The 18,229-nt window shown below is 51.0% G+C and overlaps 1 protein-coding gene and 1 pseudogene across 1 annotated transcript; both read left to right on the forward strand.

Annotated features, from left to right (window-relative positions):
* Positions 1 to 1,195: 1,195 nt before the first annotated feature.
* Positions 1,196 to 3,182, forward strand: LOC133916279 (putative F-box only protein 11; annotated as a pseudogene).
* A 13,383-nt stretch (positions 3,183 to 16,565) lies between these two features.
* LOC133916280 (uncharacterized) lies at positions 16,566 to 17,994 on the forward strand. Its single transcript, XM_062359891.1, has 5 exons — positions 16,566 to 16,880; positions 16,974 to 17,061; positions 17,152 to 17,222; positions 17,387 to 17,443; positions 17,523 to 17,994. Exons 1-5 carry the CDS (start codon positions 16,746 to 16,748, stop codon positions 17,667 to 17,669), a joined length of 498 nt encoding a protein of 165 aa, XP_062215875.1. The 5' UTR covers positions 16,566 to 16,745; the 3' UTR covers positions 17,670 to 17,994.
* Positions 17,995 to 18,229: the final 235 nt, after the last annotated feature.

Below are 18,229 nucleotides of genomic sequence, written 5' to 3' on the forward strand. Positions count from 1 at the left end.
GACTCCGTCTACTTGGCGAGGTTTGAGCTGTTCAACTCTGAAGAAGAGCTTGGCTTTTTCTCATTTGAGCTGCCAATTTGCATGTTCAAGTACAATCATGTCGCCCTCCTCCTGATGATTGGGCCAGAAAGGTTGGTTGCGTTTCGTTCAGCATGTCCAAGAATAAAGTTATAAAGCAACCGTAGTGCGGGCACATGGCGGGTTCTTGGAAGCAAAGGCAGGTATTATCCGTTTAGCTAGGAGGCAGCCCTCCAGTCTTATAGATTGCCAAAGGATTTGCCAAGCACCGGTGTTATCTAAATACCCGTGATCATTTTTTTATCTAATAGGATGATCATGAATCCAAATCGGATTTTTACATCCCTATCTGTATAACACTACTGAGCACCCGAAACATATTCCGTTTTGTCAATTACCTAATGCTGCCTAGGCAACAGCTAAGATACTGACTGATAATTCTGCGATAGGCATATGTTGTGCTGTTGGTATCACGTGGAACCTATGCAGAATCCCGATCATTTGTGTGGTGAATACTACGTTTGTCCAGCTTTCTCTTGTGATTGAAGGGAAGACTATCGGCATTTGGCAGGCTGTTAGGCTGACACATTGCTTGCACAAGCAAGGCATAGGCTGAAGATATTATCGTTCTGTCGCCAGAAATTCAACTGTATGTCGCTCGAATTTTTTTAAAGCACTAGTCGAAAGCACACACGGTAATCACGCACACATATCACACACGTCCACACATACAACCGCGTGAATGCGTCCTAGCACATGCTTGTCCCTTGAATGCACCAACATGACGTGTAATATTTTCACTTGGAATTTAATTTTAGAGGAAAAGTGAGTATCTGTGCCGAGTTTAGAACTAAAATCCAGGCAAACATGATCTAACACTAGGATCCTAACCAGCTGAAGTCCTTTCCGCTCAAGCTAGTGACACCAAATCATCAACACCTTTGCTCAATGAAGTGACATTCTTACATTGATGGGAGAAAAATGCTTGCTTCATTTTATTGGGCGGATAAGGCCCAATAATTTTTTGAGTGGAGTATAAGACCCAGTAAGATGACAAACATATGTGATGGGCTTTACTTTGATCAACGAAAATGGCCTGGCCCGATTGGCTCGCATGGCCCCCGTCTGTTCATCTCCGCAAACGGTGCCGGGGCAGGTCCGCCACCGTCATCCCCGTCTCCATTTCCTCGCCTTCTCTTAGTTGGCGCCGCTGAGGGTTTCAGATTTCAGAGACTAGCGGAATTTGGGGCGAATTCGTGGAAGGGAGGATGGAATGGAGAGAGAGGTGATCTGGTGAGCGAGTTCGATTTGTTTTGATTTCCCATCGCTTTGGTTGTTCGGCAACCCTAATCTATTCTGTGTCCATGGAATACTGGAGGTATTTCAGCGCAAAATCGTAGCTAAGGTCGTCGTGATACGGACTACGGAGGCCTCAGCTCTCACTTGGCGACCATGGCGGTAACTGCAAGAGCACCGGAGCGACGGCAAAGGCCCCTCATTGACCTCCCTGAAGAGATCCTCTCGGAGATTCTGCTCCTGCTACCGCCGAAATCCATCCTCCGGTGCCGCGCCGTCTGCAAAGCCTTGCGCCGCGTCGCCTCCGACCGCGCCTTCCTCCTCGCCCACCACCGCTGCCAGCCGCCCCGGCGCCTCTTCTCCTTCGGTCGCGATGTGAGCGTTTACCCCGAGGACCTGGGGGGTCTTTGATTACTGCGTCGAAGCCCTCGACCTCCGCACCCACGAGTTCCAGTCCGTTGTCAGGTTCACCTCCGACGACTACGACTGCTTAATGGATGGGAACCCGCTCGCCATCCAAGCCGCCTGCGATGGTCTCCTGCTCATGTCCTACAGTAACCTTTTGTTCATCTGCAATCCCGCCACACGTCAGTGGGTTTCAATCTTCCCGCCGGCGCTTCAACATGACCGGTCATGGGGCTCTATTCTCATGGCCCTTCTTCCGACTACCGAGTACTGTATTACCGACGCACTGGTAGGAAACCTCTATTCTTCATCAGCACCGTGGGCTCAGAGAAGGAGAGGTGCATTCGGTCCCGATTGTCCTCGGCCTCATTGAGAAAGTGGTTAGGGAAAAGGTCAGAGGCTACCCACTTGAACAAGCCTTTCCTGTTCAATGGCAGCCTCCACTGAATGCCGTTTTTTGGCCGACAGAGCAAGATACTGGTGTTTGACACAATGGATGAGGTATTCCGGTGGTTGTATCTTTCCAGACACACCTTGTGGCATCGTTGCTTGAGGTTGAGGGCACACTTGCCATGTCAAACAGTCATATTGGTTCATCAAACGTGAATCTTTGGCTTCTGCTGGACTACAAGCGTGTGGTGTGGGTCCAATAGTATCGCATCGAACTGCCTGTGATAGATATTCGACGTTTTGAAGATGGAGATTGGTGCTCACATGTAGTGTCCCAAGAGAGAGATGTCTTGGTTGATGGTTTTGATTGGCAGTTGCACTATGACGTGAAGGGTAATTTGCTGAAGAAATTTCAATGTAATGGCCTCATGCTGAACTTTACTGCACATATTCTCAGGGAAAGCCTTGTTCCTCATGCATTCTTCCTGACGCGGGAGAATGGAGGCACACATGAACCACCATTCTTTCAGGGTCTGTAGAGCATGCTGTCGTTCCTAGCAACCTAGCTTACGCTTTTGAGTATCTATGCTCGATTGCTCTGGATACTGTATCCACTTGTTGTGCTAATGGTAGTAGTATAATTATGAGATGTTTGCTGTTCTCTTTATTTGGGTACTTGGGTACAGAGGTGCAGCTTTGTTTCAATTTCTCAGTCTAATGGATATGAAATTTCTAGGTCTTAGGAACATGAATGGGGAAAGCTGAGATATTGCAAAGGGCAATATTCATGTTGATCAAGATTGTAGCATGTCTGTGTTCATCTTTAGAATGCTATCACATCTGACGATTTGAAGAACTATTAACTGCTTTTCCCCCCTTCTGGTGTCTTGAAGCCTGGGACTGCATAATTTGTTCTGTCCTTCATTTATCTCATCATTGCACCATAGATAATTTTATTTAACCTGCGTCTTATGGTCAATGACTGAAGGAGTATTCTTTCGAAGTTTGCAGGCATTCTAGAGTATAAGTCTCTAAGACTTTATAAACTATAATATGTATTTGTTGTAGTGCATTATAGAATCTAGACTTTATAAATTATTGAACATTGTTTAGATGTATTTGCGACTATGAATGTGAAACCAGCTGGCTAAGCAATTTGGTGACGTGGCACCCTCATGTATCATTGTTGGGATCTCAACTTTACTATCAATATATCTGATTCTTATTTGGTTCTGAATTTTATAACTACTAGCAATATCTTGAGAGTGCCACAACTTAGTTGGCATCAATATAGGATTTTACCTGCTTCTTCTGAATTTGATACGTGTCAGGTATTAGTATCAAATTTATATTATTATTGCTGATTTTTTTGCAGAATCAATATCTTGGTTAAAATCAATATATATGAATTTTTTTGGCTCTTCTGAACCCAATAAGTGTCGGGTACTACTAGTGGGGACTGCTTGATGTATGTACTTCATACTGATTTAATGCAGAATCAATGTTGTTGTTCCTTGAACGTTGATGTGTACATCAGAGCTGTGTTTAATGGGATCAGAACTGAATATTGCTTTATGTGATAGAAAACTAATCTTGGATGTGTTTGTTCGATATCTTTATGCGCTTTGTTTAATTTGGAAGGAGCACCAAGCTTTATGATTATTTTCTATTCACGTACGGAAATTTGCATATATCTTAGTTAACACTTAAAAGTAGATCCGGAATTGAGGAGCGTAACTGCCTTTTGCTCAATTGCACGCTAGGTGATTTCTACGTTTTCTTTAGGTTTCTGGGCTTCAATTATCACAAACAAGCTAAAGCGTTATATACCTTCTTCCGTATAAAGCCCTTGCATATTGTTGCTGTTTTTTTTGGCCATGCATGCCCTGATGACTGCATGACTGATGCTTCTGGAAACTGATGGTCTGGTTTCGTTGTCTCCGAATGAGATTATTCATTGCATTTTCTTAACTCTTCATTGAGCAATGAATGGTTCTTTCCCAGAATGGCTCGGTCCCTTGTGTTATATATTTGTTTTCCTGAAACAGCTTATAATCTGCAAACACTACTCTATAGGATTTTCTATCACATGTTTTCCCTGGAACAATGTATGTACCGTTTATTCTTGGAGAAGGTGCAATGTTTCTTTGCAGAGTGCTTAATCGGCAGCATTAACTTGCCATGGCATCTGATTTTTGTGATGAGACACCATGCATTTCGACACGAGACAAATGGCGTTTTAACTGGAGCTTACTTCCAATGCTATTATTCATTACATATAAGAGAATTAGTGTTATTATGTAAGTATTATTTTCAGGGAACCAACAGAAGGCGATAAATACCCACCTGAACATTTACATTTCATTTCTGATAGGCCCAGAGGCGTTTACATTTTGTTTATGTATAGCTCAGTACTGTTATTTTCATCAGTTCATGCAATTTCGTATGGAATAGGACACGCAATGGGTTCGCTAAAATTCACGTTGATGTTGATACAGAGTTCACTACATTTGTAACGCCTGTGCAGAGCGACATCTCGTGCTGTCTTGTCCCTTGCGTCGCTCGTTCGGGCGGCTTGTGGGTGGCGAACCCTCACCACCCTCCCACTCCGACAACCTGCCTGGCGGCGCCACTGCCACTGCTGGTCAATGGTGACGGCGGCGGTTTGTGACAGAGCCAAGCAGCCTCTATTTCCTCTTTTCCCTCCTTTCCCTGTCCTAGTTCGGGTGGTGGTGGCCGTGCGGCGGAGTATGAGCGATGGTGGCGGCAGCGGTTTGTGACAAAGCCAAGCGGTCTCTGTTGTGACCTTCCTCTCTTCCCTTCTTTCCTTATCCTGGTTCGGGTGGCAGTGGCCGTGCGGCGTCGTGGCAGAGTCTCAGTTCAGCGCATGGACGGTCATATCTTCTCACCTGGCCTGGATCCGTGCACAGGCTGCCCTAATCTGCGTGTTCGGCGCCCTCAGCTTTCATTTCTTCATTCCATTCCAGAATTCGGGAGACAACGTACTTGGTCTGTATTTGTGATGGACAGGGGATCAAGGCTTGCTATTTAATTAGGAAATAAATTTGATAGAAGTTAGATTTGATTTGGTTAGGAGATAAATTTGATAATAGGATTTATAGTTGAATTAGGATTATAATTTTTCCTCTATATAAAGGGTAGCCACACATCATTGTAATTAAGTAATGAGAATTAATCTAAGTCTCTCCTAATATTCTAAGTCTTTTTAATCTGTAATCTAATCCCTTCCGTAACAGCCGACTATACCTAGCTATTCTCCCAATGGATGTTTATCAATCTTATGACCTAGAACCATAACATTTGGTATTAAAGACAGCTAATCCCAACCCATGGCTTCAGTTGAGCTCTCATCTTCATCGCCGTCGTAATCCCTACGGGTGATGCCACTGGGGCCAACAGTGGTGCTGACTACACCATATTGTTGTCCAACGCCAATCGCCCTTAACGTTAGGGCCATCGATGGTCTCGTCGTTGCTATCTGCTTGGGCGCCATCGAGACCATCCTTGGAGCGACTGCACCATCTGTCGACCTCTCTATTAGCGCCACCACCAACTTTGCCATTGTTATCCCCATCAACGATGCCATCAGGGCCGGCCGTGGCGCTGCAGTAGCCTTCATTAACAACCATTAGTAGCAAAGTGGATGATGGAATCTGGACAATTTGATGCTCTCCTGTGACGGGACGATGACACTACAACCCTTCGTTGATGTGGGGCTTCAAAGGCATGCAACCATGGTCTCCACAACAGCTCGAGTACGAGCTGTCTTGCAAGGAGGGAGGAGATGCTATGAGCAAAAAATCAAGGCTTGTCATTTAATTAGAAGATAAGTTTGGTAGGAATTGAATTTGATTTGGTTAGGAGATAAGTTTGATTTGATTTTTAATTCAAAAGGAGACAAGTTTGGTAAGTTATGATTTGAAGTTAATTTCGAATTATAATTTCTCATCTATATATAAAGGGACAGTTGCGCATCATTGTAATCAAGCAATGAGAATTAATATGAATCTCTCACAATATTCTAAATCTCCACAATCTATAATTTAATCTCTCCTCTAACAGTCGATATCGTTCGACTATCCTCCCGATGAATATTTATCACTCTTATAGCCCTAGGATCATAACAATATTTTATTAATCGGTGTCCATATAGTATCCACGTATGTGCAATGTTTCAGTGGAAACTTTTTAATGCAAGCCCACTTCAAAGCCTTCACTGAACATTGGCCCACCCCTTCAGACAATTCTTGGGCTGTACTCCATCACACGGGATGAATGAACACGCAGCCTCCATTCCTCTATGCGTTCGGACCGACATGCAGATTAATCTGCCTCCCTTCACGGTCTCTTCACGGATCAAGTTCCCATCGACGGCGCAAGGCATAATCGCCCGTTAGCCAGCTCACCAAACCGGAGGGAAGCATACGATTTCGAGGGAAGGAGACCGGGAGGGGGCGCACAAGGAAGAGGTGAGCACGAAATCAAATCCCTAACCCCAGCACCATTCCTGAAACCATTCTTTCGTGTCGGAATGATTTCTCCTGATTCCTCTAGCTTCTTCTTCCTAAAAACTTTCCTCTGCTTGCGCAAGTTCGAAGGGATCCACTCCGCTCGCTCTCGCGGTGTCACCAAGCGGCGACCGCCGCCATGGCGGAAGGCACGCGACTGGCGGATCGAAGCGACGGGGCGAAGCTCCCCGACGACGTCGTTAAGGAGGTCCTCCACCGCCTACCGGCCAGGTTACTCCTCCGCTTCGGCGCCGTTGACAAGGCCTGGTGCCGCCGCGTCTCGGAGCCCGACTTCCTCCTCGCCCACCACCGTAACGTCAACAACGAGGGCGAGTACGCCTTCCTTGTGAGCAACCTTCGTAACCCTGTGTTCCCTCTCAATTCGTTTTCTGTTAGGCGTATGGTTGAGCCCGGCTTGGAAGGTCCTATCCTCCCGGGCGCGTCTCTGTATCGTGGCCTGCGCGGCGTGATTAGCGTGTGGGATGGCGCATGCATACAGATCATGGCGTGCATGGCGGGACGGCGAGATTAGCTCGTCCGCTCCTTTCCTTTCTCTGGCTTTCCTTTTTTTTAGCGTTGAGATGTACATAAATAGATGCTTAATACAATGAGAAAAGCGGTCCCGGTTGCACAGCACCAAAATCCAGTTTGTTTCCTGTGTTCTTGAGCGTTCTGGTGAGTTCGTGAGTGAGTTCGCCGGAGCCGGGAACCTCGCCGGAGAGAGTTCCGGCTGACATTTGGTACCAAAGCCGTGACGAGGAGGGATGGACCACCATTCCGCTCCGCCGGGCGGTGGCCGTGAAGGGCGACGAGGTCGCCGTGTCTCGCCCTCGCCAGCGCCGCGCAGAGGGCGCCGCGAGGTCGTGATCCATCGCACCGTCGTGGAGACATCCGCCACCGGGACTCAGTTCCCCATGCTCACGCACACCAACTACCAGGAGTGGGCGATGCTGATGCAGGTGAACCTGGAGGCGGTAGGGTGGTGGTACACCATCGAGCCGGAGGAAGGCGAGGAGATCGTGTATCGCCACGACCGGCTGGCGCTCGCCGCGATCTTGCGCTCCGTGCCGCCCGACATGCTGGCCGGTCTCCGTGAACGGAGGACGGCGGCCGCAGCGTGGGTGATGATCGAGTGGATCCGCGTCGGGGTCCAGCGGGTGCGTGAGGCCAACGCGCAGCAGCTCCACCGCGAGTTCAGCGCCCTGGTGTGGAAAGAGGCAGAGAACGCGAAAGATTTCGCGAACCGCATCACCGGGCTCGCTGCTGATCTGCGACTTCTCGGCGACAACGTCACCGACGCCGAGATAGTGTGGAAGATGCTGCAGGTCTTGCCAGAGCACCTCGCTCAGGTGGCGATCTCCATCGAGACCCTGCTCGACATCAACAACATCTCCGTCGAGGAAGTGACTGGTAGGTTGCGCGCAGTCGAGCAGTGGCGCAAGCCGGCGCCCGTCATCGACAACCAGGGCCGGCTACTTCTCTATGAAGATGAGTGGCTCGCCAGGCTCAAGCTCCGCGAGTCCGATCAGAGGGGCAGTGGGAGCAGCTCCAGCGGCGCCAGCGGCAAGAAGCGCAGCGGCTGCGGGCGAGGCGGTGGGCGCGGAAAGGGCGAGAGCTCCGGCTCCAGGCCGCGCGATGGCAGCAAGGCCCAGTCCGGCGGAGGACAGGCCCCCAACCGTGACCAGTGCAAGAGCTGCGGCAAATACAGCCACTGGGCTAAGGATTGCCGTAGCAAGCCCAAGGGCGAGGCCCACATCGCGCAAGCTGAAGAAGACTCGGAGTCCACGCTGCTGATGGCTCGAGCCGCTGTCTTCCCCAACGTGCCATCATCACCACGCGCCACCGCGACTCCATCTCCCTCTGAGCGCCGGCCCCTACGCGTCGTCGAGGGGAAGGTCTTCGCGCAGCTCGATGGCGAGACAGAGCGCGATGACAGCCTCTGGTACCTCGACAGCGGGGCGACCAACCACATGTCGGGCTACCGGGACGCCTTCATCGACATCGACACGGCGATCCGCGGCACCGTCAAGTTCGGCGACGGCTCGGAGGTCGTGATCGAGGGATCCGACACCGTGCTGTTCGAGGGCAAGACTGGCGAGCACCTCCCGCTCACGGGGGTGTACTTCATCCCGAGGCTGACCACCAACATCATCAGCCTCGGCCAGCTCGACGAGGGCGGCTGCGACGTCCACACCAAGCATGGTGTCCTCTGGATCCGCGACGGCAAGGGGCTCCTGATCGCGCGAGTCCAGCGCTCGGCGAACCGGCTGTACCTACTGCGTGTGAAGATTGGGCGGCCGCTCTGCCTGGCCGCGCGCACCAGCGACAACGCGTGGCTATGGCACGAGCGCTACGGCCACCTCCACTTCGACGCTCTGCGCAAGCTCGAGCAGCGGGGTATGGTGCACGGACTGCCCCACGTCGAGCACGTCCACCAGCTCTGCGCCGACTGCATCACCACCAAGCTAAAGAGGAGCTCGTTCCCATTGCAGGCGAAGCGGCAGGTGGAGGGGCTACTGGACCTGGTCCATGGCGACCTGTGCGGCCCCATCACGCCGGCCACACCCGGCGGTAAGCAGTATTTTCTTCTGCTGGTTGATGACCGGAGCAGGTACATGTGGGTGGCGTTGCTCGCCGCCAAGAGCGACACGCTCGCCGCCGTCAGGAAGTTCCAGGCAAAGGTGGAGGTGGAGACAGGCCGGCATCTGCGCGTGCTGCGCACTGACAACGGGGGTGAGTTCACCTCTGTTGAGTTCGAGGAGTACTGCGCCGAGCACGGCGTCGAGCGGCAGCACAGGGCGTCGTACACGCCGCAGCAGAACGGCATCGTCGAGCGGCGGAACCAGACTGTCGTCACCATGGCGCGCAGTCTGCTGAAGAGCCGGAACATGCCGGCGATGTTCTGGGGCGAGGCGGTCGCCACCGCTGTCTTCCTGCTGAACCGGGCGCCCACCAAGGCCGTCGACGGCATGACGCTGTATGAGGCCTGGCACGGGCGCAGGCCGGATGTCCACTTCCTGCGCACGTTCGGGTGCGTGGCGTACGTCAAGGCGACGAAGCCGCACCTGAAGAAGCTCGACGACCGCGGCACTCCAGTTGTCTTCCTTGGCTACGAGCCAGGCGCCAAGGCGTGACGCTTCTACGACCCAGCGACGCATCGCGCCGTCGTGTCCAGGGACGCGGTCTTCGACGAGCTGATGGCCTGGAGCTGGAAGGACGAGGGCGAGGACCTGGAGGCCGGTGCGGACCTCGTCGTGGAGTACCACGCGATGGAGCTGGGCACCGGATGCTTCGACGCCGACACCATTGCGGGCTCACCAGAGCCCCCAGCGACACCAGCCTCTGCAGTGAGCCCCGGCGCTCCTGTGGCGGGCACACCAGCGAGCCCCGGCGCTCCTGTGGCGGGCACACTTGTGATGTCGCCCGTTGCACAGACTCCTCCACCCGCGACTCCAGCACCAGCTTTGACTCCACTGCCCCAGCCGGAGTTCGTCTCACCGCCTCCAAACGCGAAGGAGTACTGGGACGCTGACAACGACGACGTCGAGCCGAGGTACCGCACCATCGACAACGTCCTCGGAGCGGCGTCACCGCCTGGCTTCGCTTCGCGACAGGTAGCTACTGAGCTCCATCTGCAGATTGAGGAGGAGCCGGCCACCTTCGTCGAGGCCGAGAAGCACCAGTCGTGGCGACACGCCATGATTGAGGAGATGAACTCCATCGAGAGCAACCGTACGTGGCATCTGGTGCCCCTTCCGCCCGGTCACCGCTCGATCGGGTTGAAGTGGGTGTACAAGGTGAAGAAGGACGCCGCCGGCGAGGTGATCAAGCACAAAGCGCGGCTCATCGCGAAGGGCTACGTCCAGCAACCGGGCGTGGACTTCGACGAGGTCTTCGAGCCTGTGGCCCGCATCGAGTCAGTGCGGCTGCTGCTGGCACTCGCCGCCCAGGAGGGGTGGCCGGTGCACCACATGGACGTGAAGTCCGCGTTCCTCAACGGGGAGCTGGTCAAGGAGGTCTATGTCAAGCAGCCTCCCGGCTTCATCGTCGTCGGCCACGAGGATAAGGTGCTGCGCCTGGACAAGGCGCTCTACAGACTGCGTCAGGCACCACGCGCATGGAACGCCAAGCTCGACGAGACGCTGGTGGCGCTCGGCTTCAGCCACAGCGCGTCGGAGCACGCTATCTACCCTCGCGGCGAGGGCTCTTCTCAGCTGCTGTTGGGGGTCTACGTCGACGACCTCATCATCACCGGGAACGACGCCAGCAAGATCGCGAAGTTCAAGTGGGAGATGAGCGCCAGGTTCAAGATGAGTGATCTGGGCTTACTCTGCTTTTATCTTGGCATTGAGGTGCGTCAGGGGGGCAACGGGATCGCGCTGTCTCAGGCGGCGTACGCGCGCAAGATTCTGGAGCGCGCGGGCATGGCGAGCTGCAACCCATGCCATACTCCTATGGAGCCCCGCCTTAAGCTGTCGAAGACCAGTATAGCAGCGCTGGTGGACGCCACTGAGTACCGGGGCCTTGTCGGCTGCCTTCGGTACTTGGTGCATACCAGGCCTGACATCGCCTTTGCCATCGGCTACGTCAGCCGGTTCATGGAGAACCCCACCACCGAGCACCTCAACGCGGTGAAGCGGATCCTACGCTACATCGCGGGCACGATCGACTACGGCTGCTACTACAAGCGCGGCAGCAAGGAACAGAAGTTGCTCGGGTACAGTGACGCCGACATGGGCGGCGACATTGATACAAGGAAGAGCACCACCGGCGTGTTGTTCTTCCTCGGTTCCTGCCCCGTGACTTGGCAGTCCCAGAAACAAAAGGTCGTCGCGTTATCCTCCTGCGAAGCTGAGTACATCGCGGGGACGACAGCGGCTTGTCAAGGCATTTGGCTGGCGCAGCTCTTGGTGGAATTGCAGAGCAAGCAGCACGCTGCCTTTCTGTTGAAGATGGATAGCCAATCGGCTATAGCTCTCAGTAAGAATCCTGTCTTTCATGATCGAAGCAAGCACATAGATGTCAGATATCATTTCATTCGAGAGTGCATTGGTGATGGGAGGATGGGCATTGAGCACGTCCGCACTGAAGAGCAGCTCGCTGACATTTTGACAAAGCCGCTGGCGCGAGATCGTTTCTGTGAACTCTGTGTGCAGCTTGGTGTTGTCAAGATCAGCAAGGAACATCAGGCTTAGGGGGTGAAATGTGAGCAACCTTCGTAACCCTGTGTTCCCACTCAATTCGTTTTCTGTTAGGCGTATGGTTGAGCCCGGCTTGGAAGGTCCTATCCTCCCGGGCGCGTCTCTGTATCGTGGCCTGCGCGGCGTGATTAGCGTGTGGGATGGCGCATGCATACAGATCGTGACGTGCATGGCGGGACGGCGAGATTAGCTCGTCCGCTCCTTTCCTTTCTCTGGCTTTGCTTTTTTTTAGCGTTGAGATGTACATAAATAGATGCTTAATACAATGAGAAAAGCGGTCCCGGTTGCACAGCACCAAAATCCAGTTTGTTTCCTGTGTTCTTGAGCGTTCTGGTGAGTTCGTGAGTGAGTTCGCCGGAGCCGGAAACCTTGCCGGAGAGAGTTCCGGCTGACATTCCTTCTGGCGTTCCACTACTACTGCCTCGAGGACGTCGACCTCCGCGCCGTCCAGCCACCTCGGATGGTCGTGCGCTTCAAGGACACGGAGTACACGGACCATTTCCGCCCGTTGGATGTGCACGGCTCCTGCGACGGCCTCCTCCTCCTCAGCTACCTCGACGACTTCTTCGTCTGCAACCCCGCGACGCGACAGTGGGTGCCCCTTCGATCCCTCCACTCCGCGCCCGCGACATCGCCGGGCTCTACGCCCATGCCGCTTCCGGGGAGTACCGGGTTCTCTACCAACGCAGCGACGACGACATGAAGATGAACTACTACGTCCTCACGGTGGGTTCCCAGCAGCAGGCGAGGAGCATCGAGCGTCGCGCATCGTCAGTTTCCGTAGCCGAGGCGCTGGCGAGATGACTGGAGCGCGCGGGCACCATGCCGCCCATCCTTCTCCACGGCAGCCTGCACTGGCCACCGCAGTCGCTCCAGGACAACAACATACTGGTGTTCGACACAACCACTGAGGCGTTCAGGTGGATGATCCTTCCCGTCATAAGCAATCACTGCTTCCTGTTAGAGACGAAGGAGGGTAAGCTTGCCTTGTCCTGCTGGGAGGAAAATGGGTGGATGGCTGAGCTTTGGATCATGCAGGATTACGAGAACGAGACCAGCTGGGCCTTTACATACCAGATTGAAGTGTCATTGGTCAATCGTGTTGGCAAAGGTATACCCAGGAATGTTACCATTGTGTCTCAAGATGGAGGTATGCTTGTGGAGTTCTCGGACATGGTACTGCATTGTGACCGCAAGGGGAGATTACTGCAGACTCTCAAGTCTGATGGCCCTATCATCTCTTTTACCCGACATATATATGCTCAAAGAAAGCCTTGTTCCGCATCCGTTTCTTCGGAAGCAGCACGATGGTGATACTGAGGGACCGCCTTTCTTCAAGGGATTGTAGATTGTGCTGGTGCTTTCCCTGTGAGCTAACGGCAGACTCTTTCATGGTAGTGCTGTTCCTCATACATTCTGTCAGATCAAGAACGGTATCAGTTGTTGCGCCCCTTTCTACGGGGGCTGTAACTGTAGAGTACTAGAGTGTAGTGGTGGTTTTTAGTTGCCTGTTTTACAGTTTCGATCATCTATGCTTTGAGTACTGCAATAACTAGAGAGGGGTTTGAACTCAGTAAGTGTTTGCTGATGCATTTGTTCTTAGTTCTTTGGTTCAAACTGTTTGTTTCGTCAATGGTATGGTATGCAGAACTATGGTAAGATGCCACTGTTCTGTTTAGATGAGCAGATTTTTTGCATCATGTTGCTGTTGATTCAGATTTTACCACATTCATGTGTTCACCTACTATTAGGAATTCAGTCTTTTGTACATCTGAAGGTTTTGACAAATGGAAAATCCACTCTCTGTTTTCGATAAATCTGGAAATGCAGAACTGATGTCACCCTTTGTTTGATGATCTGCAGGATGTTTTCTACAAGGTTTTGTTTTATACTGCACTTTTTTATTCCTTATAAAACATGTCATTGGTAAACAAGGCTAGAACATATATTTCTGTTCTGTTATATTTGTTGGCGAGGCATTCCTATACCCACAAATTCCTGGGCTACATGTTCTTGGGTTTGGGGTTTTCCGACTTGATACGCTGTAGGTGATTTGTTCAATTATGCTGCTGCTGATACTTCATTGGAGGAAGAAGACACAATTGAAGATACAAATTACTAGGAGAATAATAAAATGTTGGATTGCCGTTGAAAAATATCCGTTAGAAATATAGCGTTATAAAAATATAATCGTTACGAATATATTGTTAGTTATAAAATATTATTAAAAATAGAAGAAAGAATATAGAGGGTGAAATATAGATGTGCTGTTGAAGTGGTAGAGTAATATGGAGGGGAATCTTTATAGATAATAATCTATATAGGGATATAGATGTTGTATTATAGATGATATGTTAGAACCCCTATATGGATTCTCATCCATATTACTCTACCACTCCAATAACATTCATATTTCATCTTTCATATTATTTCTTCTATTTTTAATAGTATTCTCTAATTAACAATATTTTTGTAATGACTATATTTTTATAACGGCTATATTTTTAATGGATATTTTTTTTAATGGCAATCCGACATCTTATTATTCTGCTGGCAATTCGTAACTTCAGTTACGCCTTCTTCCTCCAATGAAGTATCATCATCAGGGGCAGCATAATTGAGCAAATCACCTACAGGGCATAGGCAACTAGCATCATCCTATAGAATATGTAATGTGCGTGAAGATACCTTCATGTAGAAAAAACAAAACTTTAGAAACACCAAAATGTACTATTAAAAAGAATTATGGCTAAACAACCTATATCAAATGTTAAGTCAGCACATATTTCACATTTTGGTGTAGCTTCTTCTCTGTCTGGTATTATGCACGAATAGCCTTTTATGCCACCCAAATAGCATCATCGATCTGATAAATAACAAATTCACTAGATGCTTCTGTAGTATATAGCAAAAAATAATGGAAAACGGACAATTTATTGACAGATCTACCGAGCTATCTTAGAGAGCTTCAACTTCAAAATCATTGAAGGTAGGCAAGACAGTGTAGTAGCTGGGAAGCTGAGACAAATAAGGGTATAAGACAGAACCCTTCTTTTCCCCTACTCCAACCAATAAGCATAAGATCAGTATTTGTCGAATTATAAAGATAAGGTCAGAAAGCATTAAAAGGAATGCTCAAGAGGACATAATAAGGAAAACAAGAATGATCAATATTGGCACTTAAAAGCAAAAACAGAAATACTGTTATCTTATGCCAGTAAAGACAACTGTACAATTTGCTTGTGATAAAATCAGTATATTTTGACTTGTATTTAGTTTCACTGTCTAAGAAAAATGCTATAGGTTTGAGCATATCAACTGCATTCAAAGCCACAAATCGCCTAGCAAAAACACAACTTGTATCCAACTTTTCCTCATTTTTATGGTGGTACCAACACTAATATGCTATAGCATTGTGCTCTAAAATCCTAATCCTCACTTATCCCAAATTTTTTGAAACATCGAGGGCAACTTGACACGAGCATGGTTCACCGAACATGTTGATCGAAGAAGCGATGTCACTTGGATGGATGTGAGGCGGGGCCGGTGGGCGCTGATATAGGTAGAAAAGTTTATGGCAACAGATCGGCATGGGGTTGTTGGCCATGATGCAGTCGCTCGTGAGCAGCGTGGTGTGGGTGCTCGCCGCGCCGGAGGTCGCGCGCCACCGCCAACGATCAATCCCTCCTGCATTGGAACCAAGGGAAACGCGGTGAGTCGAGCACAAGGAGATCAAAAACGACAAGGGGGTGTGGTAGGGTTTTACCCACCATAACGAGCGAGTGGCCGAGGCAGGACGAGGAGGAGGAGGAGGTGGAGCCGGAGGGGGAGGCCAGGGACGACGAGTCGGAGACGCCCATCTTGACCGCCCACCTGAGGAGCGCCTCCATCTGCAGCGGCCGCTATCGGCACTTGCGAATGGTCGTGCCGCCAATGAGCCAAGGACGATTTGACGGAGCCGCAGATTCCGAATGGTCACGGGAACGCACGGGGCGACCGACTGTTGGAGGATGATGTGGTGGGGGGAGGCACACCAACTTTGGCGTGGGAGGAGCGGAATGACGAGGCTGGTAGACTGACATGCGTGTTGGCTAGTTTGTTGTAGATGGAAATCATCGTTTTGTCGTTTCAACGGCGAGACTTTTACAGATGCTCTAACGCCGGCACGCCCAAAAATAAGCATTACCCCAACCCCCAAAAAACTTCTTCTCATGTGCCGTCCTAGAATGGCTCACAGCTAGCAACATACTTGCATGATCACACTATCGGAACGCAAGCTCTTGCTGCGTTCCCATTTACGAATGCTGATTGCTGAGGCGATGTTAAATCTAAGATAGGTTGGGCTGAGGCCAATCTGTATTGTAGCGTTACTGCCTATGTTTAGTCTCACCTGATTTTGTTTACAAAGGAAACGAACTGAGAGGAGACAGCTCGTCATGAATCTGCCATCTGTCATCTGTGCATGCCTCCAAGACTGGTCTGATCCAAAAAAGATCTGGCCCATGCAGCCACTCAGCGGCCCATCCTATGCAGGCCGTAACGCTACTTACAAATAGGCCTCAGCCCAAATCATCCAGGTCCATACAGCGCCTCTGCCCGGTCCAATTGGGACCCCAAACTCGTAAATAGACGTCAACCCCGGTGGCGATGCCCGGAGCGCCCGCTCGAAAATATCTCGCCTCGGCACGAGCTCTGGAACCTTCACTAGCCCAACCGCCGACGACGAAAACTCTCTCTCTCTCTCTCTCTAAGATAGAGATATTTTTCCCCACGCCCCCAGCTTCCTCCTCCCCGTGGAATAAAAACTCTCTGGCGTCCATCTCGTCCTCGTGTCTCTCCCAATTAGATGCCGCGGTAGCGTTGCACTGCGTCGTGTCGCGCCGTCGCGGGGGTTCCGGCAGTTCCCATGGACGCGGGGGCCGGATCCGGCAATGCCTCCGGCGGCGCCGGCGCGTCGGTGTGCTGCTACTACGCCCTGCTCGGCATCCGCAAGAACGCCTCCGCAACCGACATACGAGCCGCCTACCGGAGGCTCGCCCTGGTGAGTTTCCCTGTTCATGCGCGCGCGCGCGCGGGTGTTTGGTGATTGGGCTCTTCTTTGATCTGGTTCCGATCTATTGTTGAGGCCGCGCAGAAGTGGCACCCGGACCGGTGGGCGAGCGACCCCGGCGCGGCCGGCGAGGCCAAGCGGCGGTTCCAGCGGATCCAGGAGGCGTACTCCGGTAAGGCTCTCCAGTTACCCCTTCGCTGCTTCGCTGCACGCGATCTGATCGAATTTTCGGTGGCTTTGTTTTTCTTATTGGTTGATGCAGTTTTGTCGGACAAGGGGAAGAGGGCCATGTACGACGCTGGGCTCTTCGACCCCCTCGACGACGACGACCAGGTGAAGCAAGTCAAGCATTTGTTTCTTCTCTTCCTCCCCTGCTTATTGTCTCGCTGAAATCAATCGATCAATTTTCTTTTGATTTTTGGCCTTTTTGTGGGCGAATATTATATAGTAGCCTGAAAAAAAATTTTACTCAGTTTACTCTGTTTTTGGACGGCCAGGATTTCTCCGACTTCATGCAGGAGATGCTGGTGATGATGGATAACGTGAAAAACGAGGTAGGCGCGACCACCGGCCACACTGATTTATTAATCCTAATCAATAAGGTGTTCGTCATGCTGGGGCGATTTCGTGCAGAAGCAGGACACACTGGAAGACCTGCAGAAGATGCTTGAGGACATCGTCAACGGCGACGGCGGGAGCCGCGGCGGCGGCGGGCGCGTGCCGTCGGACGGATCCCGGCGGACGCGCGTCTCGCCCTACCCGCAGCAGCAGCGCAGGTGACCGGCGCGCCGCTGTACGAGATGTACACGTGCGCGCTTGTGTACCTACGCTTTTAGTGAAAGAGACCAGAGAGAAGATGAGCAAGCAAGGGGATCTCAGGAAGCAAAAAAGAATAAAAAAATTGCCCAACTCGGGTTACCACTTTTAGGCCGTCTGATAATTGACCCTTTTCTGTAGTTGTTCACTTGATTGTGTGCTGGGTCGGGTGCTGTTCGTTTCCGGCCTCGTCGCCGCTAAGATTGGCGGACGCGTGGCCGGGGACGCCCCCCCGTCTTGTTGACGTTTCGTGCTCCAATTGTCACTGGAATTCTTACTCTTTCTGTTGTGTCGTGTGTCATCGCCTCTGTTTATTTCTCATTTGTTATTCGTCTCTGGCGCCAGAGAGCTGCCAAGTATGCGTACACCTGGTGCTTTTAAATTCTTGACGGCATTGGCTCGCTACAATAATAAAGGGAAAAGTTACATGCTGAGGTACATAACACTTTAGTTTGTTGTCTAAAATTATTTTGTAGAAAATAAGTAACATAGTAAGAATTAATAAAATTAATAATTTTAAAATT

This window comes from Phragmites australis, chromosome 4 (assembly GCF_958298935.1).
Source record: "Phragmites australis chromosome 4, lpPhrAust1.1, whole genome shotgun sequence".
In the NCBI taxonomy this organism is placed as follows: domain Eukaryota; kingdom Viridiplantae; phylum Streptophyta; class Magnoliopsida; order Poales; family Poaceae; genus Phragmites; species Phragmites australis.